Source organism: Phaethon lepturus, unplaced genomic scaffold (genome assembly GCF_000687285.1).
Source record: "Phaethon lepturus isolate BGI_N335 unplaced genomic scaffold, ASM68728v1 scaffold4889, whole genome shotgun sequence".
NCBI lineage: Eukaryota > Metazoa > Chordata > Aves > Phaethontiformes > Phaethontidae > Phaethon > Phaethon lepturus.
In genome coordinates, this window is record NW_010562636.1 from 109378 (window position 1) to 134309 (window position 24932).

General features: G+C 38.3%; 1 protein-coding gene across 1 annotated transcript in view; it reads right to left on the reverse strand.

Annotated features, from left to right (window-relative positions):
• SRPK2 (SRSF protein kinase 2) overlaps positions 1-24932 on the reverse strand; it is a 100515-nt gene that overhangs the window by 44132 nt on the left and 31451 nt on the right. Inside the window, exons 2-3 of the mRNA XM_010294324.1 lie at positions 7027-7178; positions 155-263 (exon numbers count right to left, since the gene is read on the reverse strand). Of these exons, the coding sequence (XP_010292626.1) occupies positions 155-263; positions 7027-7178 (261 nt within the window). The remainder of the gene's footprint in view (positions 1-154; positions 264-7026; positions 7179-24932) is intronic.

Genomic DNA, 24932 nt, shown 5'->3' on the forward strand with positions numbered 1-24932 from the left:
AACCAAGTGCAAAATAAGACTTCAGACATCTTTCTGCATAAAGAGATATCGAACATTTACATAACTTTATCATGCATGTAAAACAAAAGTTATTGCAAACACAATAAAGTAACATATTAAGAAAAAAGTAAATGGAAATAAATAGTTTTCTTACTGCATATCCCAGCATAGCCAGACTGTAGAGAAGTGTCCCCATCCTAACTTTCTAATAACATGATACCGGCCATTGAAAAGATCACCAATTTTCACTGGATGATAGCCTCCTTTCATGAAAAAATGAGTAGAAAAAGAATATTCAGAAAACAAACAGTAACTCTCAGGTTTTCAAGTCATTCTTGTAGTATAAATTTTCCTCTTCAAATTGTCCTGTACTATGAATAGGAAATCTAAAGAAAATTTTACTCTGATGTTAAAAATTCTGCCTTACTTGGCCTGGAGGGAAAAAAATCATGTCCTGTAACTACTGTAGAGTTTATTCACCCTTCTCTCTTACGGCTTTTATTTGTGGTAAATTACCATCTGTTGTCTATTTCCTGAGGCTTATCTTCCACTTCACAGAGACTACAGGAAAGATCTATATTATTTCTTCACCATTTTTGAAGCTTCTCCAGCCAACATAATTTGGATGATCGCAGAATCTCAACAGAGATTGTTTAAATTCACATTTGCTTTCTACTAATAAAAGCAGCAATAAAATACTTCCTGAGAAAATAAGAACAATGCAGACTTCACTGACACTCTTCTGCTTGGCTCTGACCCACAGCAGCAATGCGTTTTTCTCATGTCTGAGGTTTTTACAGTGAGGAAGAAGAGAGAGCAGGCAGCTATGGGCTTTGTCTGAACTGCTTCTTAATCACTGAAGTCTGCAGTCCTGACTTACACCACTACGCAGGTCCTCAAAAGCCCCATTAGGCAGAAGGGCCAACAGGACAGGGCAGGCTGGAGCTCAGGTTTCTAGGCAGTGTGAGGAGGTGTAACGAAGCTTTTTATTTCCTTTGTATTTTAAGAGGCATTCTTCCTCCCAGTCAAACCAGGGAAGACAGTGATTACACAATATTATTATTCAGACCTTAACACACTAATAACAACATCCACAATTTTGCCTAAATCGCAGACAAATAATAAAGCTGCACCACGCAGCCCTCCTGGACACCACCAGCAGCAGACTCAGAGCAGCCGTTAAGGAATCACCTCTTCATCTCTCTCTGGTCCTTCACAATGTCATGCACAACTGTCCTTTGTCTGGATTCTCAGTTATTGACTATTCCACTTAAAATGAGGAAAACCTCAGACTACTTTCTCTGAGTTGTTCTATTTGTTTTGAAATCCCCTGAAAATTTTGTTAGAACTAGTACCCAGTTAAGACAACAATGTGAACTTATCACTTGATTCCTTGGATTTAAAACAGGGAATTCTCTCCTATCTCCTTTTTATCCGTGGAACAGTGACATCAAATCTGGATATATTTATATCCTTTCATTGCCAATAACATCTTTTCCCTTAACAGAAGTTCAAGAGTTTATTTGTGAACATTTCCCAAACGCTTCCAGAGCAGATTAATAAATTTAACACAATAGTACAATAGAATCATGAAGATTACATATTCAACAGAACGATAAAGCTTAAATGATGTACTGCTTTAGATGTTGGTATGTCTAAACTGAAACTCTAAACCACACACACAGCTTTGACATTTGTGTGTTAAGGCGTAACTTCAAGCTTAGCAGACAGCAGACACTCGCTGGTTTGCTCACAGCCTCAACCAAAAGCTGGTTCATCCGACACGGCTGCAGCAGCCCGGGCTCCTGCACGGAATACCGCTGGCAGAGACTCCAACGTCTGGCACTGACGTGACGCTGCTCCCTGCCCACCAACCTCCCAGTCTGTGCCACCGCAGAGGGTCAACCACGTTCACCGGGCGCAGAAATGAGCCTGCTGTGCGCAGGAAGCATGGACACGCACACGGAGCGCGGTCGCAGCTCCCCCAGCCTTAGCAGTAAGGTGTTGAAGTTTTGTCTTTTGAATGAAAAGTTTGCACAGATCTGTGAAGACCCAGATATGAGAAAGATTTTTACCCTTTTAACCCATGAGAACTGTATGCTTACTATCACGCACAGTATTTCGTTTTGCAAATCGTACAGGTATACCGACACCAATATTTTCAGTTAAAAAAAGCAAAGGAAAAAGAAGGCCCTAGTTCAGGAGCAGTACAGGGCGTTACAGACGACCGAGACGCACGGACCCAGCCTAGGACCGAGTCCCAGGACTCCCCCTTGGGAAAAGCCCTCCCTCCCCTCCATCACTAGGAGGGAAACATTCATGAAAAGGTGCCAGGACAACTCACCGAGCAACCTAAAAAGATACCTTCATTTCCAGTGCTGACCTGTGTCAACCTCAGGAAGAACGCGCAACATTGCCGAGTGGGAACTCCTGACTCTTCAGAGAAAAAACAGATCACGTTTGGAACACCCGACTGGATTTACAGTCCAGGAAAGGGGGACAGACAGACACGGACTTACTGAGAGTAAGCGTTGACTTTTAATGCTATCCGCTTCCTTTGCAAAAGCAAACAGTATCAGCCACACATGAAGCCCAAGTCTATTGCAGCTTCGTTACTATAGAAATTTTGCTGAATAAACTCACATATACAAATCCATAGTGACAGAAACAGTAAAAAAACCTAAATTTTAGTCTATTTAACCATCCTTGCAGTAACAGCTGATTAAAATATGTAAAAATCTGAATAAATATAATCGTATTTTAAGACAGCTACTGATTGGTTTAAAACAACAAAAAAATACTACTCTTTGGCAAATCCTTTCCATAAAACTCTATGGAGGATGATGAAGTGATAGATGTGAGTGGAAGGTTGAGAGGACATGCAGCAATTCTAGCTTTCCATTACTGAAAAAGTTTGCTGACAGCAAGAATTACATAAAACACTTCCACATAACTCACTATCACAGTATCATTTCTTCTGAGTGTTGTCCTGCATGTATCATTGCATGAAAACAGTGAGAAGTACAAAACGTTATTCTCTGTATAATCATTCTTCTTTTTGCAAACAGATATAAATATAAAAACCGAAAAATATTTAACACCTAGTTTTAACACCCCTCTATGGTTTGCAAAACAGATTTTAAAATTCAACAATACCAAAATTTCTGGAACATTTTACAATTTTCTTAAAAATCTAGTCCTATTAAATCATTCCCTATATGGCTTCAGATGTATATGAAAACACTCACAATTCATGCAGCCTTTTGCACCGACAGAAGGGTGTATGTGGGCCTTCAAGTACATAGAACACTGTCCACAAGTAATTGTTTTGCACTAAACAAAATAGTTGCTGTTTTGACACATTAACAGCATTACACTCAACAATGAAGAATTTAAATACAGGTAAACATATGTTTCTAAGAATAGTTTAAGTAAAAAAGTGCCTTATAAGCCCGCCTCTCTGCAGATAGCTTTTGTCATACGTGTGCTTCAAAGGGTCAAAAATAATCAAAAACTTGGGACAGTTTCTTCCCATTATAGACAGGGGAGAGAACACCCTTCAGAGGAAATCAGTCACAGACACCAAAGTCACGCTAACAAACTGAGGTTTGGTAAGTTATTTTAGTAAAATCTACGTACTGCAAGAATAACAATACTGTATATGTAAAAGCCATGTTATTTTGGTCACTACAGCACTATCATAACTAATTATAGCAATACACCAGCATCTGTTACAGATACCAACAGCGGTAGCATATTCTCTGAGTACATATACTTCACAAGATACTTTCTACCGGCCTACACCGCAACAGGGGCAGTTCTGGAAATAATCGATTGCCGTTCCTGTATGTGTAACTCCCTGATTATCCATGTCGGCAACATATTCCTTCACAGGCTGCGGAGCCAGGTAACAACACACTTAGTTAGAGATATTTTAAAAACTGGTGTCATCCTAGGATGAATGTAATTATTTAAGTGCTTCATGATACAGAAAGTATTTCTAAATAGTAGTAACAAGAAAGCATCTATGCAAAATTAGCCGGTTGAGAAAAATGATATACTTTTGGAAAAACAAAATTGGTATTTGAAAATATACAATGTATAAGTGGCACTGCTGATAACATAACAAAAATAACCTGTTGTGCTATTCACTGCAGCACACACAGAAAAAGTCTCTCTCACAGCTAGCTAGCTAGCTCCATGCTCTCAAGAAAGAGGGTCAGAAAAATGAGATCATTATTCCTAAATGTCTCCTGAATGTATTGGTAATTGTAGCTGGCTAGTTCTATGTTTGTATAGGGAATTATTCCCTTTGTGAACTGGATGAATGGGAGACATCTCCAGGGGGCAAAGAAGATGATCAGAGAAGCAAAGAATTCCAATTACAACCATGACACAAAATGCTCTTGAAAAAATTCTCCAAGTGTTTCAAAGCTTTTCAAAAAAGAAGAAAAAATAGCTTCATTGTCTAAGTACCCCCTGAAAAATCACATAGTTGGCTTTTGATATTTCTATTCCTTAAATAAGGACTTAAAGAGCATTTAAGGTAAATTCAGTGACACCAAAAGAAGTCATTTCACAGATTTAAACAGGCCCTGGAGAAAGCCCCTGGGGAACAAGAGGTTAGTCTGCTTTACACTGATGGCTGTTGGTTGTCTCTTTCACGTCAGGTGCTAATTCAAACTAATCCAATTTCCTGATTAAAAATACTATTATGACTATTTACTAACCACCATGTCATGTGGTGAAGACGTGAGCCCAGCACACAGTAACACATCCCTAAAAATAATAAATAAAAATCAAATTAGTAACAAAAATATCCTGGCAATGGGAAGTACGGTTAACAAGTAAAATGTTGAATTAAATAAAAATATTAATTATATACTCTCTCATCAAAATTGCCCTCCTATGAAATTTTGGATATAAAATTAGGAAGAAAAGAGACACTCCAGTAATAAATGATAACTTCCCAATATTTATCTTCCACCCTGTAAACACAGGTAAGGTTACCCAAAACAGAAAAATACATTCAAACTAACAGAATACCGCTAAAAAAATGGAAATAATGTATCTAAAAGCCATCCCTGGAATTCTTTACCAAATAACTTACTAATTCCCTATATTCAATATAAAATAAACAAACAGAAAGTCTGCCTGACCCCAGATCATTCCAGTCTCGCCACTCAAATTCAGATTCTTATACAACATGGTGACCTTCTCTTCAGTTCAATCCCAGGAGACTAACAGAAGGAAATGAACTGATCAGTCTTATGGGAAATTATGATCAGAAAATAGGTAAACCACCTACCGGAGCAACAAAAGCACTGCCCTCTCAGAAACAAAAAATGATTATGACATCCAAACGAACCAAAGCTTGAAGCATCTTTAATATACTTCCATCAATTCAGAGCTTCAAGACCATATTCAGAAGAACCTCTGGGCGTACAGAAGCTCCCTCGCAAGGAAACTTGCAAGTATTCTAGTGTAACACGTAGTTCATTTAAAAAGCATACAGACCTCACTACAGACCTGCTATAGCCACAGAGACTCTAGTAACTTATAAGCAGGCTGTAAACTTAAGACTTTTTTTTTTTTTTGGGGGGGGGGGGGGGTGTGGGGGTGATCTAGCTTCTCCAGATGGTGACATTTTGCAGGAGATACTGGAACACAGACAACAATGGATTGTTTGAAATTAAATGCAGCCCTTACTTCAGGGAAGAATTAAGTGGGGACCCTGAAATGCTTAATCTCAAGGAAATACAGATGTTTACAAGTAAACAGATGTTTAAATAACAAATTCTTACTCACTGTTGGAAGATGTTACAGATACCAAAAGAGTTATCTTAAGGAACAAGTGTGTCGTAACAGAAATAATTTAAAAAAAAATACAAATATGCTTTAGCAACATGTTTTTCTTTTCCCTGCTGCAGACTTCAACATTTAGATTTACTGTTTGGTTTTCGCTATTGGTATCTGTAAGCCACTTTAACATTTGAAATATCACATATTAATAAAACTTCTTACATGAAAATTAAATAGTCACTTTCAATTGTTACATCTGAAAATATAAAACAACTTGTTCCAGGCTGGGAGAGCGGACTCTTAAAATAGCACATCTCCAGGCTTACATAGAAACCTCTGATTAAGAGGACATCGTCAGATTTGACACAGAAAGCGTTCCTTGGTATGAGGAATACAGAGTAACAGATATAGTCAATGTGCATACAGTCCTGTTTGGCTGTTCAAAAACATTAATCTGAAGTGATAAAACTTTGATGTTTCCTAAAGTAAATTCATATTCTTGAAATCTACTATGAGAGATAACCCAAAATTGATAGACCTGTTATTTATGGGTTTTCATGTAAGTATAATATACATTTTACCCTAATGGGAACAGACTTGCAACTTCAGCAGTGACATTAAAACAAACTTAAGTACTGACACTGTTGTACTGCAGTCACATCTTTTTATGCATTTAATGATTTTAAAAAAATTAATACAAGCAACTACAACAATTAAGGAAATCAAGAGCTAAAACAAACATGTAGAGAACCTCAGACAATGCTGATGGCTGTGAAAGACAACACGTGAAAACAAAGCATTAACTTCTCGGGCTGGTACAGGTGAGAGAAGGGGAAAAAAGATACAGATTAAAAAACAAATGCAGTTGATGTTGTTAAAGGCATCGAGGCATTTTAGAACCTTTCGCAGTGTGCAAGAGGTTGCTCGTTTTGGTTTGGGCGGTTTTTATTCTCTTACAACTAACATCAATCACGAGAAGTGATTGAAAAAACAGGGATTCAATATTTGTATATATATTGCAAAACATATAAATAAGCTATGGCTACATGAAAAAGTAAAGCTAACGACAGTTGTGCACCTGGATCTGAAATGAGCAGTTGTTCATAATTCTTGTATAAATAAATTCTGTAATTAAGGATCAGGTCCTTAAAAATCTCCCAAGAACCAGAGTTAAGACTTGCATGACAATGTTTACTCTCCTCAACATTGCTGAACTGCACACACCTTTACAGTAATCTGCGGGATCCTCTTGCTCCTCATCGTCGGATCCTAAAATCTCCTCCTCTGGCTCTGGCGGGGTGGGCTCCGGCAGGGGCGGAGGTGGGGGCGGGGGTGGAGGTGGAGGTGCAGAGGGTGCTTTCTGTTGAGGCTCTGGCCTGAAAATGAAAGAGAGCGCACACTTAGTATAGAGCTTCCTCACAGCAGAAACCCAACCCTTCAGAGGGAGGAAAAAACGCCTTGGGAGATAGCGGTGAAGCATTGTCCCACTTGTGCTCTCCCTGTCATCTTTCATATCACCTGTGGGACCCTACGGAGGCAAGGACACAGATGCACCTGACCAGACCAAGGTCTCAAGTCAATTTAGACTTACTCGCTGGAACAGCTTGTAAAAGATAAATATGTGGGCAAGCTTTTAGAATTCCTGATGAGCAAATGAGACGTTAGACCTATCTTCTTCAGCACGATTGAGAGAAAATATTTTTCAGAGAATACCAAGTTATTCAAAAGCTCCTGCCTGCTAGCTGAAGGAAGACGACGTCATTAATACACAGCAAGAAACAATCTTCTAGAGACACTGACCCAAACCAGATGACTTAACGTAATTCTCATCTCTAGCTACTGTCAAGACACTGGAAAGCTGTATCAGTACACAAAATACTGAAAACAGCTATGAGAAGAGCAAAATTAGTCTTCCCAGGTAGCCTGTGATGTATTCCTAGAACACACACAGCATGCTTTAACATGCATTAATTAAAAACAAAAAAAAACGCTCAAAATAGAACCACCAAAACCCAATACCACCAACTAAGAAGTGTTTTTCTGACTGTCTTGCGTCTCCAGTTTAGAAAAAACAAAAAAATTAAGTATGTTTTATATCCTACTCCAAGAAAGGCTGTGCTTGGTATTTCTAAAGACCTACAAATTATTCACATTTCAAAATTCTGAGTATTTTCAATACACATAAAAAAATTAAATGCAGGGTTGAAGCATACCTGTCTGTCAAATAATTAAGAAAGCCTTCTCCAAACAGGCTGTTACTTTTTGTATTCATACTTGATACAAAAAAAAAACCAAAAACACCAAACTTACCAAATCATATACTTGCAAAATACATTCGCAAGGTAACTTAAAGCACTTGTGCCACTAAAAGTTGCTCTAATTTGCATTATATGGAGCCTTCAGCACAAGAAAGACAAGGATCTGTTGGAGCAGGTCCAGAGGAGGCCACCAAAATGCTCAGAAGGATGGAACCCCTCTCCTATGAGGACACTCTGAGAGAGTTGGGGTTGTTCAGCCTGGAGAAGAGCAGGCTCCAGGGACACCTTATTGCAGCCTTCCAGTACTTAAAGGGGGCTTATAAGAAGGATGGGGACAGACTTTTTAGCAGGGCCTGTTCCAATAGAACAAGGGGTAATGGTTTTAAACTAAAAGAGGGCAGATTCAGACTAGATCTAAGGAAGACATTTTTCACAATGAGGGTGGTGAAACCCTGGCACAGGTGGCCCAGAGAGGTGGTAGATGTCCCATTGCTGGCAACATTGAAGGTCAAGTTGGACGGGGCTCTGAGCAACCTGATCTAGTTGAAGATATCCCTGTTCATTGCAGAGGGGTTGGACTAGATGACCTCTAACGGTCCCTTCCAACCCAAACTGTTCTGTGACTCATTATCTACTTCAAATATAAGCCATCTGAAAAAACACCGTATTAACAGTATTTTATCATTCATACAATAAAAAAATAGAAATCTGTAATTTGTTAGTTTTTCAGCTCCTAAAATTTAGATTTAAATACTTCCTTGATCATGAGTAAAAACGGTATTTGTGTCTATCTCATTCCTATAGTCCTCCTCCTTATAATTCCCCCGCCACTTTTTCCTTTTACACACTACAATTGTTCAAGACAGACCATTTGGAGTCGATGAGTACACAGTTGGTCAGAAATAAATTCCACTGGCAACATGCACCGCCTGCACAGCAGCTGCTATTATGCCTTTGCTTTAAAGGACATCACTGGAAGTTGCATGCATACCAAATTTATCTGCCTGCTACCCCTTTCAGATAATAACATTCTTCTATTTGTTCAGTAAATGGTCAGATTTAAAAAGGAGTATTTGAAAATAATTCATTAATGGTTTAAGTTATGATGAGAATTCTACCCAAATAAGTAAGTTTATGTAATTTTTAACCACGTAAAGCTTAGGACAGAACAGAAGGGACAGACGGGATCCATTTGTAGGATAAACGATAAATATGTTTGCACGTGCTCCTACTTACATAAATCATGCTTTTTTTTGCCTTTATCTTTCCTCTTTCCTTCCCAACACATGTCTCTATATTGTACATTGAAAAGAAGGTAAACCGATAGAGTAAATGAAAGGTACAGCACATTCTCTGACCAGTTAATCTTACCACATGTTAGATTAATGGCCCTCCAATAGCCGGGTTTCATGGTGTCAGCAAGCTGGTGGCTCCCACACCCAGTCTGATGCCGGCAGAAAGCATTAATCAAACAAATCATAGTATAAGGATCTACATGACAAACCTTGAAACCTCATCTGCTGGGCACAAGACCATTCTGGATACACAGATCAAGATCTATGAACACTTAAAAATCAGTAATGTTAACGACGAGCAAGAAAAATAAAGCATAGTAAAACAGCCTGCACTTCAATATATTTTAAACCAGTGTGCCAGGTAACACAGGCATATTCATAAGGGCTTGGATTCCTTATTTTGCACAGTACCATCATTTTACTTCCTTCTGACCACAAGTTTCCATTTAATTACTGTGGTCACATAGATGGTACAAATACAGCAAAACCTAGGATAGGTTAGGGCAATGCCGTACACGGGTCTTGAGTTCAACAATCCATTGAAGTTGTGCCAATTTTGTCTTTTAAGACAACAACTACTTGCTCCATTTCTTCACATGATAAAGATAATACTTTAAAGAGAATTAGAAGCATTTCTGGAATTAAGGTTCACACATTTTGTCACTTGTTTTGAAATAAACATCAAGGAATACCAAGAGAGGGAGGAAGTGTACAACCCAAGATTTCAAAAAAGCCGTATTTGAATTTATTCCTAGGGAAACAGATTAAGAAAATAGAGCTGCTTCTGAGTATCTCTCAAGCTACTATATTTGATTTTGTTTTGAAAAGGGTTATTTTTTTCCTGTCTCCAATCCGAGTTGTATTTGGTATTCAGGAGTGTTTTCTTATTGTCCTTTGTGGACATGAGGAAGGAAGGAAAGATATTACTTTACTTCCTTCTGGAGTTATTTATGATTTTATCTGCAAATAGCAAAACACTGATTTAGACTGAGGAAGATCTTTGATTTGTCCTTTTATTTAGCTTTGCTTGCACCTTTTGAAGCAATCATGTATCAATACATGAAGAAGGGTGAAGGAAAGAAATGCTGTTGAGTTACCTCACTTTGACTTCTCATTGTGCACTGTTGGCTTATTTTGCTATTTTTTTGCTTCAGTTGAAGATTCTTAGCAAGGGATTCTTAGCATTGTTCTTTGGTTTTGTTCACTTTTACATTCTGGGCTATACGTAAAGATCAAGTCTTCAACACTTGAATTGGCTGCTTAAATTCTGCCTACAAGTTGAATAACTCATCCTGGCATCACCAATGCTTGCTCTTCTGCCAATACACAATTCACAGTGTTAGGTAGGACATCAGCCAATGAGAGAACTCCAGTTTTGCTATTTCTTAGTAGCCCTTTTATTGAATTGGAAATATAAGCTCTGATGAATGTTTCAAGAATATCTTCCTTTGCGATGTATAGCATGAATATATATTCTGCTTAATGTTCTTTTCCAGTATAGTTTGTTAAAATATGAATTTTTTTTTCTTCAAAGTGGACTTTAAAACATACTTAGCATTAAAAATCCGGCCATTAAGAAAGCTGTGAGTAATAAACATGTATGCTAACCCCCATTTCCTTTTCAGAACCATATTTTTCAAAAACTATCATAACATAACAAGCTATTCAACAGTTGCATTATTTCAAGCTATTACTCCTTCTTATTTCCTAAAATATTGTATGTAATGATATGCATTAGGTAACAGGCATGCAGAGGCATATACTAAATCTGGTGGTTTTTCTCCTGAAGTAATCACTTGGTACTCTGTGGTCTACCACTGCTAGGTTATTCATCACCATCCAAGCGTAAACACTTAATTAATAGAAGAAGAGGACACACCTTTTCTAGACTCACAATATTCTGTCAGTAGGTATGCAGAGAACTGACCATCTCCACAGGCTACAATGACAAACCTTGTAATTGTATTGAAAGGAGCATTACAATTAAAAAATGCTAGCCAGGATATTTTATCTTTTAATTACTCTCTTTAAATGGATAAAAATAAATTTACAGCGAAGTCCAATCAAAATACAATGAAATCCTATTTTCATCCTGCTCTTAGAGGGAACTCTTAGTAAAAGACAAAAGAATGCTGAAGCATTTCTCCTCTACAGTGAACTTGAAGCAAAATATGCCGAAACACTGCATGGAGTCTTAGAGAAAATCAATTGCCCACTTTAAGAAATGTAAAATTACTGACAACTTAGTTTTACTATACTCTGTCACAGACACACTGCTCCATGTTCCAACTGAGGAACAGCCACCAGCAAAAGCAATCTCCATAACACTGAAACCTGAAAATGCTGGGAAAATTATACCATGAGAAATTCAGGAAGAACTGTTCAGGTTCTTTTTTGTTGATGTTGTGGGGTTGTTTGCTATTCTTCTGTTCTGGAAAAGGTAAAATAAGAGCAGTGAGGGTGATTAAAAACACAAAATGCCTTCCATATGGGAAGCATCTGAACATACCAGAACTCTTCAGCGGAAATCTATAAAATCTTGAGAGGCACAGAGAAAGCAAATAGGAAATGACTGTTCGTTGCCTCTCCCCACACAAATTGAGCCAAGTTGACAAAAAATCTAAAGAAAAAAAACAAACTGTTTCATGCAACAAGATGTTAAAAACTAAAGCCACCTTTTTTCCTCAGATACTGTGGATAAGAGAAGTTCACGAAGTTCAAATAGGGCTCAGAAAAACTCATGGAAGAAGATTCAACTGATAGCTAAAACTAAACCGCCTTTGACACATGAAGCCCATCAGCCTGAGACTGCTGGATTTGAGAAGTATTCAGCACATCGAGGCCCAACCCTGCGTTCTTCCCCAGGCAACTGCTCCTGGCCAGGGAGAATGTAGATGCATCTTGGGTCTGACCTTGTGCAAGTCACTTCATCTTCAGACACTCCTTCCTTTTCCTCAACAAATGAATGATTTCCATTACTAAAAACCAAAACAGACTTCAGGCCAAAACCCTCATAAACAAAAAATATGTTTTTATTGTTACTATCAAGTAGTGGATAATAATGCACTGCAGGCAAGACTGCTATACAAGAAGATTACTTGAAGAAATTCTCCTGCTGTTCTCCACAGGGAACAGGCATGTAACAGGAGGAGTCCTTCTCTATGAACACTGTACTGTAGGCACGGTGAACTACTGCATTTATTCACTTAAAGACTACTTTTAGGTAAACAGAACTTTACCTTGAATGTAGCTAAAACCTGCACCTGACTCTACTACCTTTATGAGAGGATAGTCTCGGAAGGAAAACAGACTGAGTTAAATGAAAAAAAATTGGGAGGCAAGCAGGAATTGGTGGGGTTAAGCTAAGAAATACCTCAATCTGAGGGGAAAACAAAACTCTCCTGAAGATTTTCAGATGAACACAGCCAGAGAATCTTTTTTTGCTAATAGAAAATGCAATTAAAAGGAAGTTAAACAGCTCCTTCATATATTTAATAAAATAAAATTTGGAATAAACTGTATTCTAACAATGTTACGAACCTCCTGACATGTCCACAGAGGCTCTTCAGGGAATTTCAAATTGAAGAGGAAGAAAAAAAAGGAAGCAGGGGGAGGGTAAACACCAGAAGACATGTACTGTAAGCCTCCTAACGCAGAGATGTGAGCTTTGAGAAATCTATGAGTGGGTGTGGGTCCATCTGGAAGGAGCTCCAGCTATGCTTCCCTCAAGCTCCAGAAGGCAAAATCTTTCATGCTCCTGGGGAAGGCTCTCAGGTGCTGTAGAGCTTAAAGTCTGAAATCCCTCTGCACAAGTTTCTTCCAGCTGTTATTAACTGCTTAAGGACTCAGTTATTTGGATTTCTTTCTTGTTTGTCCAAATGGCATCTGCTTTACTAGTTGAACTGCTGCCTGTTCTTTTTCCCAAATGCAGATTTAGCTTAATTACAGGTGCCTTCCAACAGTGAGCTCTTTGAACCAGAAGTAGCCTTAAATGAAGGCTTTCTAAATAAAATCCACACACATACAACAAGCAACAAAAGCACAAGAAAGAGCAAAACAACCCTGAAGTTCTTGCTTAAGGAACAAGATGATGTTGCATATTTCAAGGAAGACTTTAAGTGTTAAAATTTTTAATAATTTTTAATGTTAATAGTTATCGTGATAAATTATTTTAAATTTAATATTATATTTTTAATTATGCCAGAGGTCATCTTACTGTTTTTAGAAACAAAGTCTACACATCCAGAAGGAAACAGAGCATAAGGAGATATGTTTTTAACTAACTCCAAGAAATTGTTAATGTGAACTTTCAGAGACAGCTTTGCTTTACATGAGCAGCTCTATTTGGGTTCTTATACTAGTGCAGAACTATACTACAATTTCTAATTCTAGAATATCTATGCATAAAAAGAGATTATGCTGGCATGTCATAATCCTGAAACAGTTTCTACAACTGGTCATTATCAAACAAAATTATCATTCCTCTTGGGACTGTTAACATTCCTTCAAAAGACATCATCATACCATTAAAAAGCAATCACAGCACCAGTGGAAACCCCTCCAAATGAAGCAGGCTGAGGCACAGTAGCTTCTGTAAGCTCAAACTGACAGCAAGACAGAGAACGCGTTTTCCATTCCCATCTCCCTTCCTAGCCTTTTGGAGGCAACTTTGGGCTTCAATGTATATCCAAAGTCAAAGTCAAATGCCAAGGAACTCTGCCTTCTTCCATTCAAAACAACAGGTAGTATAAATAAATACCGTTTCAAGCAGCCCCTAGGGCAACCTTATCATGCCACCACGCCAGTCTAGCAGCTGAGTGCTGCTGCAAAGAGAGATCCTTCTCGTTTTCCGCTCCTCACCACAGAGCTTCTCCCTGGCCTCAGCGCTGGATCTAGCAATTACACAGCCACGATGGACAACGAATCCATGAACTGGGCTCTCTCACTCCGCAGCCACATCAGAGGCAAGGCAAACAGGAGGAGCGCATCGCCAAGGGCAGACCTGGGGGGAACCTGTAACAGCCTACCATTATATCAAATCACACATAACACGAAGCAGTAAGGTCTGCCAGCTTTGTAGACATTACAGAAGGTGGCTCTTCTGGGCTTTCTCTGACACAGAGTTATACCAAGTTCCCAGAAGTAATTGGTTTCAAGCTCTTAAAGTCAGTCCCAAATGAAATTTTGTTCTCAAACGGATACAGTTCTGTTAAAATGTTCTTCAGGCAGCAGCCAGAAGCCAATCTATCCAGGAAGCCTCAATCTTAACTGAAATTGCCAAGGTATTATGTTTTCCTCCTCAAATACTGCAGAGTTCTACTTTCCAGACCAGTCATTCGTTACAGACTTGCAGAGGAAAAGAAGTCAACAGTTAAAAAAGAAAAAAAACAGACCCAGCTGGTGACACAGAAAGAAAATAACCAGATGTATACTCAGCAGCTTGCACTTTACCCGTATTTCTAGTCACCAATAAAGTGTTGTAAAGGCTGAGAAAGTTATTTATAAAAAAAATGCACAAATTCCTAAAATCCAAAGAGGAGAAACACAGCTGTCATAACTCTGTGGAATATGTACCAATTAATGGAGAATACAGAGTTTCTTACACAGGCATCCTAACAGATGCCAAAATGAAACTTCCACCTGAAGTAAGCCAGAGAAGGAATAGTGCTCCAATGCAATGATAAAAACCTAGTTAAAAAACAAGCCCGTCTCATAAACCACATACGAAGCTTCACCTTCTCCAAGTCCTCCTGCAACAAGAGTCCCTTCTCACGCTGCACAGCTCCTTCCTCCATCTCCCTGCGTATGCACCTCCGCTTCTGACCGATTAGAAGACCTGACAGAAAACAGTGCCACGTGGTAACGAAGCAACCGCTATTTGCTTTGACTTCTTTTTCCTCTTACTATGGTTAAGCTGTGTGATGGATTACTTTTAACAAAATGACTCACAAGTGTAGAAATGGAAATTAATTTTTTACTTTCTTTTTGGCGTGTTAGGTTGTAGTACTTCATTTCTGACTTTCTCTTTGGCATGTTATATTATAGTGTTTCTAGTCTTCCTATTGATAAGATATAATCAGAAAACATGCTGTTGTTGCTTCAGTGTCTTATGGTTGCCACTAGCAACAAATTTGCAAGTTTTCAAGGGGCGAGGGAAGAAACACCCTCTGCTCTCCAACAGCCCTATCTGCCCCTGGAAAAGTTAGTAGATTTAACTTAATTTGGCATCAAAACCTCTTAAGTCAACAACTCTTTAAAGTCAAAGATGGACTCATATATGAATTCATAACTAAATTATGAAACATGAGATTTAGTCTTTATCAGTACAAGCCAACAATTTCCTTAGAGTTAATATAAACATACATACAGTACAAGTAAGTATACATTCCATTCATACATGTTAGAAACTGTATGAAGACAACACTGATAATCTTAAACAAAATGAGCAGGAGCAAATCAAGAAATGCAGTGTTTTCCATCACTTTTTACCCATTTAACAGCCTGGTAGAAAAGATTTCATAGGAACAGTGAAATTGTAACCTTTCACTTAATATCAAATGCAGTCAGCAGCCAAGTACCTCTTGCTTCCCCCCCCCCCCCAAAAAGCACCCTGGTAAAACGTAACCCTGACTTCACGTGATCATCTCAATGCAGAAAAGCATTTTTCACCTCTGTGTTTAGCTAATGTTTGGAAAATCCATTCATCCTGTTACTGCAAATGCATCATGCTCGGGATTATGTCTAAGAAGTAAATTCTACAGTGTAAGCAGACAAGCATTTTGGATGGGACAAACACTGAGGCATGTAACTGGCAGGAGGAAAAAAAAAGAGCCTGAAGGAACAAGGCTGCATGACCAAGTCAGCAGTTAGAAGAACCCCTCTGCTTGCAGCAAATACAAAGCATCACAGCAGCAATAAATTCTGAATGCCATAGCTGGAGGTCTACTGATACCAAACTTCACCTTGTTAACCTTGCCTTCGAGAAGCTGGAATGAGCATTTTACGTGAAGTCTTTACATTAACAATCATAACTCCTTTTCACTAACAGACTTTCTTTTAAAATGAAGGATTGATCTCAACCCATCTAAAAACACGCAACCCCCCTCTCAAACTTTCAAATGCTAGTAACATCTCCTCCATGTAACTTGATGAGAATTTTAACAAATCCCTTCCCTATGCTTGCACTGCAGTATCAGTAAATAATAAAAACAAGCTAAACAAGAGCAATTTAAAACTTTTTACCTTAAATATCAGACATGAGTTGCAAATATGCCTATGACTCAAAAACATTTTGCCAGTGTCCAAAAGTTACTAAAATACTTCCATTTTGGGTATATGTGGTCATAAATACAATATATGAAATGCCTGCTTTGAGTTTCACTGTATGTATTGCTCATTCATGTTAATTTGAGCATCCATTTTCATAACAGAAACACAAAAAAGCAGCTAAGAGATTGCAAAGTCCAGCAGCAGTTTTCATGAAAACTCATTCTCACCCAAATACAGATAAATAGTGAGCAGCTGGCTTAAATATGCTGTATTTTAAAATACAGCCTCAAATACTTTGAGGGCTGCACCTATTACCTGGAGGAGAACAAAATTTTAGCATCCATTCTTTGGTATCTAGTACTATCATAAGCAAGAACATAATTTTGAAACCTGGACACTGACCATGGCTAAATCAAGACCAAGAAATTAGCTGCCAGTAAGCACAAACATGGCATATTTTTGCTGGTCTTCTTAGATCTGCACGCTGGCTTTGCTGAGCTTTCCTGCATCTGGGAGACAGTTTTTGGAGCAGCAGTTTCACAGAGTGGAAAAGAAAAGGTATCAAGAACATGGTCACTATTTAGCTCTGAATTACAGTCCAGCCTAAGAGACTGGCTTTTCATTTCCAGTATGAGGACTTTCACACTGTAATAAGACTGACTCAGAGGCCTTCTTCATCTTCTTCTCATGTAATACACCATGCAATTCATGATCCTTTACTTGATCTTTTTGTCGTCTTGTCTTCATAGAGGTGGTAGCAATTATTACTGTTCAGACACATGGAAAAACTTTTTATTTGGGTAATTCTTTGACAAATCAATCTAGAAGAAAACAGTAACTTAAGTTCCTGAGAAAAAAAATAGTATCTTTTTTAAAGATTTCGGAGTATTTTTTTCTCTTTACTTCACATACTTTTTAATGCAAAGTTTACAGCTGATCTCTTGCCCAACCACCTTATAGAACATGGCATCTTTTATTTATTTTATGCAAATTTCATGACATACGTTTCCAAAAGCCACTGCATTCAGCATCCTCTCCTGTCACACGTTCCCTCAGCGCAGAGGTCATTATTCCTCAGTCCGTAAGATTTGTCCATGTGCCACACTGCCTATTCAACATTCCCAGGGAAATGCTTTTCAATCCCTTATTTCCATCAAACATTTGTCTTGTGGTTTGCAGAGCCCATTTTGAGGCTCTCCAGTTTATTGAAGCTTGCAAGTGAAGGTCCTTTCATTTGACTTCAACAAGCAGCAGACATTTCAGGAGTGTTAGGGAAGTCACTTCAATATTTTACAGCCCTGTCCAGATGGTTCGGCTGGCTTGGATGAGGCAGTTTTGGATACCAAAAACATGACAACTCCTGATGAGGTTTTCAGAATCTCTTCTGTGTCAGCAAGTCTGAGAATGAGGGTTATGAGACCATCTGACTCACCCCAGCCTTGGTGTGCTTCACCTCACAGCATGGATGCTGGATGACCCACTTATTGGAATATTCCTAACAGCAGAGAGGCTTATCCATGGTGGAAAAGCACTCAAGGAATCCCAGCTGTCATGGGATCCCAGATGAAAGTTCTCCCTTATAGAGAAGATGCAACTGTAAAGATGCACTTGCCCCCTAGAGTGACATCATTCCATATCCTATGCCTTGATACCAGAACGCTGTGACTGAAGCTTCCCCTACCAGGTCATTAAACTGTACGTCTCAGGAAAGGAAGCTCATCTTGTAAAGGTAAATTCTGAACCCAGTTTACAACAAGAAGCGGACAGCAACTATTATTTCTGGGAGGCTACTGCCTCCAGTTCCCTCTTTTCCATGAGTAACCCCATCTCAGAGTTTCTCAGGGAAGCACGATGTCTACACCTGACCACTACACAGAGCTGTTTGCAAAACTGAAGAACATTCCCATTTCGCATCTCAAAAGTCAAATGTCCATGATAATTGGCACGGCACAATAAAGGTCAGAAACACTCTGGTGCTGAGCCCTAATGACAGTAAAGGACAGTGACATAATGACTTTAAACCCATGATATACTACAAGCAGAAACTGAGGTCCAAAGAACATTTTAAGTTTACTGCTGCTCAAAAGTGGAAACGTTAAGGTGTTATGGTGGTGGCAAAGCTTCTGATCTGACTGGTGCTAAAACTAAGACACACTACATATGTTTGCAATGTATTTCCTTGACTTTTGCAAAGCTGAGCCAGTGCCAAAGCCAGCTAACGTCTACTCTGGCACTGGCTCAGTTATCTGACAAGCCTCAGAGAAGTCTTGAAGAAGCTATGTAGACTATCAGCAATAATGGATGGAAAAGAGCTGAAGGAAACTCAGAATTGAACCACCACATTTCAAGAGACGAAGCGGAGAGGAACTGAAAGCATACCTGGCTCATCTCACCTTGTGTATCTATAGTTACTGCAGAGGCAAAGTTGTTTTTCTACTCCTGAATGAATGTGTTTACGCAGTCAGTGCCACTGTACACATGGGCTATCACTCAGAGCTTTGATTTGGTAAACCTCTGAAAAGATGATAGCTGAAACATGCTGATTACAGGATGGGATGGAGATATACCACTATAAAGTGAGACATCTTTGAATCATCAGCATGACAAGGCAGCCAAGCCTTGGACAGCTGTAAAATGCCTTCGAGCTTAATCCTGATTGATAGTGCGGGTGCCAGACATAGGGAAGAGACTAATATTCCTCTGTGAACATTTTGTCTACTTGGATTTCTACAAAAGTCCCAATTAGGATAAATCAGTTCCCTTTAGATATTTGATGAATTCCTGCTAGGCAACACTAGACACAGCCTAACTGTATAGTACTAGGTTTGGGAAAGAAATATGATTCACTGAGATGAACGGAGCCCTTCACACTTCTGAAGAATACTGCTTCCAGCTAGGTTCCTCTTCTCAGAAGGTTCCGACTTCTCAGAACATCTCACTTCACCAAGGTGGAGCAAGTACTTTTCAGTGTAGGAGGCACAGAGAAATGCAAAGAGATGAGCAAAGCTTCACCCTAGTCCCATAAAAGAAAAAAAGAGAAACTGCAGGGTTTAGAAATCTCTTCCCTTAATGACTCCTGGTACACAAAAGAAAATGTGGGGTTTCCAGAAAGCTCCCCAATACCTTTAAATCATGCCTTCCTCACTCATAACTTTCTCAATAATAACAAAGGAAAATAACTACCTGAAGATCTCATCAATGTAGATTTAATTCTCCAGAAATATAACTTCTAGGGAAGTATAAGAAGCAGCCTTTTTTTGTTTATCTGAAATACAACCTTCACGTTTCTCACCTCACCACACACCACCTGATATTCCAGTCTATCCCTATCAGCAAAAGCTTCACAAGTACATGGAAGACAGTTTCTAAAATAATGTCCGTAATTCTTCCAATTTCATCTGAATTCCACTTAGGTATCTGCATATCACCTACAACCGTTTCTTGAACAAATAATGACGGCACCTAATAAATAAATGGTAAGCAAAAACATACAGGGAGGGGCAGTTTTGCAGAACTACTAGACAGTCTTCAACAAATAAGAGCCATGAGAGCCCTGGCTTCCTCACCATTCTCAGTGCCAGAGGTAGGAAAATAAAAATACAGGGTCAGTGTCAGAGCTCTTCCCATGCCTACGATAGTGCAAAAAAATAGAAAAAGGTATAGTAAGTACTACTGAAAGATAACAAAGGGCTGAAAGAACAAACAAGCAAGGATTATCTTCTGAAAACCCAGCAGAAATAAAGAAAACCAGAAGGACAGGCCTGCCATAAAAAAGAACAAGATTTTTCTGGAAGTCCTCAAAGACCTTTGTGAGAATGATTTTTAAAAGAGTTCAGAAGGTGAAAACTAGGCCAGGAGACTAAGCCAAAACTCAAGTCTATTTTGTCCCTGTTTTGCCCCAGTACAAAACTTCCTTTGTCCTCAGTACAGAAGACTCCTCACTATTTCCATGCAAACATAGCAGTAATAATTGTGTATCTATTTAACAGTGCTGTCCTGTAACATTAGATAAAAATAAAAACTAATTTTCTATTGCAAACAGCAAACAATAGGTTTCAATGTCTATTGTTATACAGATCTACTTTTTCAACAGATTTATAAAAAATGTTAAATGCTTTTGTGCCTTGAAACACGTTTCCTATCTAAAAATGTAGGTCTGCATCTCCTCCCTTGCATAAAAATACCAACCACAGCACAGCATCAGCCTTCTCCCAGTGCCACCTCATTGCCATGGAAACTGGCCCTGATTTCTACTGCCAATATAGGTTCCATGCAAGCAGGAAAAGAGCTTAAGTAATATTTATATAATATGCAACAGGGACATATATACCATGTTTATGATTTCACTGGACGCCTGCAGAAGTGGCTTAAAGAATTCTCAGACTGTTTGTATCAGACATTCAAAGTACATATATATATATATATAACTAGCCTCAAAACCATAGCATAGGGAACATATGGATGTGGAATTCACTATATTCTTTTCTCCCTCTTGTTTTCAATCAAAAAGACAGACAAGCTCCGTACTTCGTAAGTAAATAAAATAATGTGTTCTTCAATTGTACTGTGAAAAAACTAGAATTTAATTTATTCCTTTAAAAGTGAGACAACTCCCTTGCCTTATTCTCAGAAACCCGTGGTAGAAGACTATAAAGGCTTTTTTATACCAGATTTTGGAACAAAGGAAAGCCGACCTAAGCTTCAGTATTCCCCTTCTTTTAGCAGGACAGCATGTCTGTCTTCTCTTCCACCCTTCGCCACTCTTCAAACAAGTTTCCTGTAAAAATACTGCAGTAAAAATACTGCCGCATAATTCTGGTGGTGTTTTGGATTTTTTTTTTCTTTTCTGAATGCAAGTTGTGTATGCCCACACTGAATCACAGAAGGGTTGAGGTTGGAAGGGATCTCTGGAGGTCACTGTGTCCAACCCCCCTGCTGCTCCAGCAGGGCCACCTACAGCCAGTTGCCCAGGACCATCCCCAGATGGCTTATTTCGAATATCTCCAAGGATGGCAACTCCATCACGTCTCTGGGCAACCAATCCGTGTCAGTGCTCAGCTTTCAACACTAGGCATGAGATCAGGAGACATATTCAAACTTCTAAAATAAACCAGTTAGTGACCAAAAAATGTTTTCAATACCAAAACAACTTTACTGGACAGCTTATTGTAAAATGACAGAATGGAAAATACCTTTTGAGTCTATTTAAAGGGGTGGTAAATGCTGCAGAGACTCTTACACATAGAAGAAAAAAATTAAGTCTAATTTCCCTCACCTCTGTTAGACTTTCTCAGAACACTTTTTCAAAGGTGACATGTTTTGAAAAGAGCTACAGGTCTTAAGTATTTTTTGTGTGTCTGGAGGAATTTCTGACCAGAAATATGACAGTGGGAGACAGAGACATACAAACACTCTCTACATGTAGACAGCCAGGGAAAGACTCTCAAGGCCAGGTTCAAATCCCTGAACTGCATGATCCAAGACATAATTTTTACTTCAAGTATCTGTAGTTATTTCCTATTCCATAAGCCAATACCCAAAGTTTATTACTAGAGTCAAGTCTTACCTTCTTTCTCACCTATATAGCCCTTCTTCCAGATGAAATGTTTTGAGTTACAAACATTAACTAGAACAAATTATCTTTCTTGAGACAGAAATCCTATGGAAAAGGAGCAGAGCCAAGAACTTGAGTGCAATGATTAGAAGGGCTCTTCTAGAACAGATCGAAGATCTACATAGGCCAGTATACTATATTTAGAAAAACAGCCATGTGCAGATGTCCAAGGAAAAGCACAAGAGCAAGCTAAACACACAGGGATCCTTCCTCCCTAGGCTCAGCAAATGGCAGCTCAGAGGCCACCAGATGGGATTATTTAGTAACTCCCACCTGATTTTTATTCTTCAAATCTATCCAGTTCCCCCTTGAGCATATGGAAAATTCTAACATCTACGTACTATGGCATGGAATTCCAGAGCACACCGACACTGTTTCCAAAGGATCATCTTGTGTTTGTTCTGCATTTTGCCATCTCATAGCTTCAACTGACATCCTTTGATTCTTGCACTGAAAGTGCCTGCAAAGAGTGATTCTGCAGTCACCGTCCCCATGGCACACAATTTAATAGACATCTACTGTATCCCCCTTTGCCATCTATTTTACAGCCTTGAACGAGTTCTACTCCATTTTGTCTTTCCTCACAGACAAACTGCTCCATAAATCAAGATCTTCCCCTTCACACTTCTGCAAATCCTGTCATGCTGTACTCTTTGTATGCAATATTCCATAGGTAATGTATGACGGGCTTACATTTTTGCATAATGGTATTTTCTACTGCGTTGTCTCCTTCTTTGTTCCTAATCATGTATTCACCTTTTTTAATCACTATTGAATGCAAAGCTGATGCTTTTATGAAACACCTATTTCAATGGTAGTTCCCTAAATAATGATTATCACCTCAGAGTCCATTATTTTACATGAAAAGTTATGATTATTTTTCAATGTGTATCACTAACATCTATCTAGGCTAAATCTCATTTGACATTTTGACATCCAAAATGCCAGTATGAATATAGTGAACTAGGCTTGACGTAGTTTTTTGAGCAAGAATCACCAAGAAAAAAAGGAAAAGAAGAAATGCATATGCTACCACCAGATAATATAACCAAAATAAGCTTCCTTGAATCTTCTGGAAAATAAAGAACTAGTTTTGATTGCAGGTTGTTGTCTTCTTTTTAACATCCTAGGTCTGTGACTAGCTCATATAACTGCGATGCCTCAGAACTGCCTAATTATTTTCTAATAGGAGTATGATTATGGTATGAGTTATTACATCTTGGAATAGAAGTAGATTAATCAGTAGCTCTAAAAGGAAACGACATTTCCTTTTAAAATATCATTTCACATAACAATAATTATGTATTTCATTGAATTTAAGTAAATGGTATTTTAGAATTGTAAAGAGACATGAAATTAAAAATATTTACCAAAGTCCTACACAAAGACTCCTGCTCGGCTTCAATTAACATCAGACAGCCCCATAAAACAAATACTTTGCAAAATAATGCAGAGAAGACATGTTCTTTGGCTCAAAGATACTACCCAGGTGTCATCTCTCTTGAAAAGAACGTATGTAATTTACCAATACAACCTGTGATTTCAAAAGAGTCATCACATCCATAGAAATTAAAGTTTAAAGAAGAAATAATTGTCATTGACAGGAAGGAAGTATCATTGTGAAAATACTAGATGCTACGGACTAAGCTGAAAGAGAACAGCGTTCATCATTACAGTTCTGAAGCCATACGCCAGGGAAATAAAACGTACCTACCTAATTAGGAAGGTGAGGCGACTATTAGAAATCTAGTTGACTTCTACAACAACTTCTACAACAATGGTAGAAAAAAGGGGCAACTCACACAGGTAAGTAGTATAAACAGGTATTTAATTTCAAATGAATGAGCGCTATATTAACAAATGAAAAATTTTATTAAAATAATTTTGCTTTTTATCAGTAGGGGAGAAGATTATAATTGAGAGATGGGGCTATTTAAAGTTCAGTGATAATTAAATGCTTACTCTCCCAGAACATGCATAAAATGAACTGAACATGTTACAAAATTAAGTTTTGATCAGAAAAACAACACTTCTCTGGAAATAGCTGCACTAAAAACATCATAGTGACAATAGGTGTCTGACAATAATTTTAAAATCAATCGCATGGGCTTCATTGTTATCTATTTGCAAAAGCCGAGAATCAGCTCAGCCAGTACAGGCCAGACAGCTCTGAGCTTAAAGACACTTTGGCTAAGCAGTCTAGAGAAGGTAGTAGATGCCCCTGGCAATTTATAAATTGGTAAAAATCCTCCGTACGTTTGCAGCAGGACAATATATTGAAATGTTTATTAAATTTTACTGTGTAAGAGGTTTCCTTTTCATTTCATCATTATGATTGCATAGGAGACCTGGCCTTTTTAACGTTATTTATTTATTATTTTTCAACTGATAAGAATATATTCAAATAAAGACCCTACAAAATAGTAGCAGGCTGCAACTTAATCCAGTAACAGAAAAAGAGTCATTTTTCCTTCAGCTATTTCTGTACAGCCAAATTGCCATTCTCAGACATGCCTGTTATTTATCTATGTCTATTATTAAATAAAAAGTAAAATATCTTTACGAATCATTAAGATCTATAAAAATGAATAATGAAATAATTCTAGTTTGAAGGCAGCTGCTCATTTGAACAAATGAGAACTCTAGTACTACAGTGATCTTTGCTCAGGCAGTCTGACTATTCAGCAGGATTCT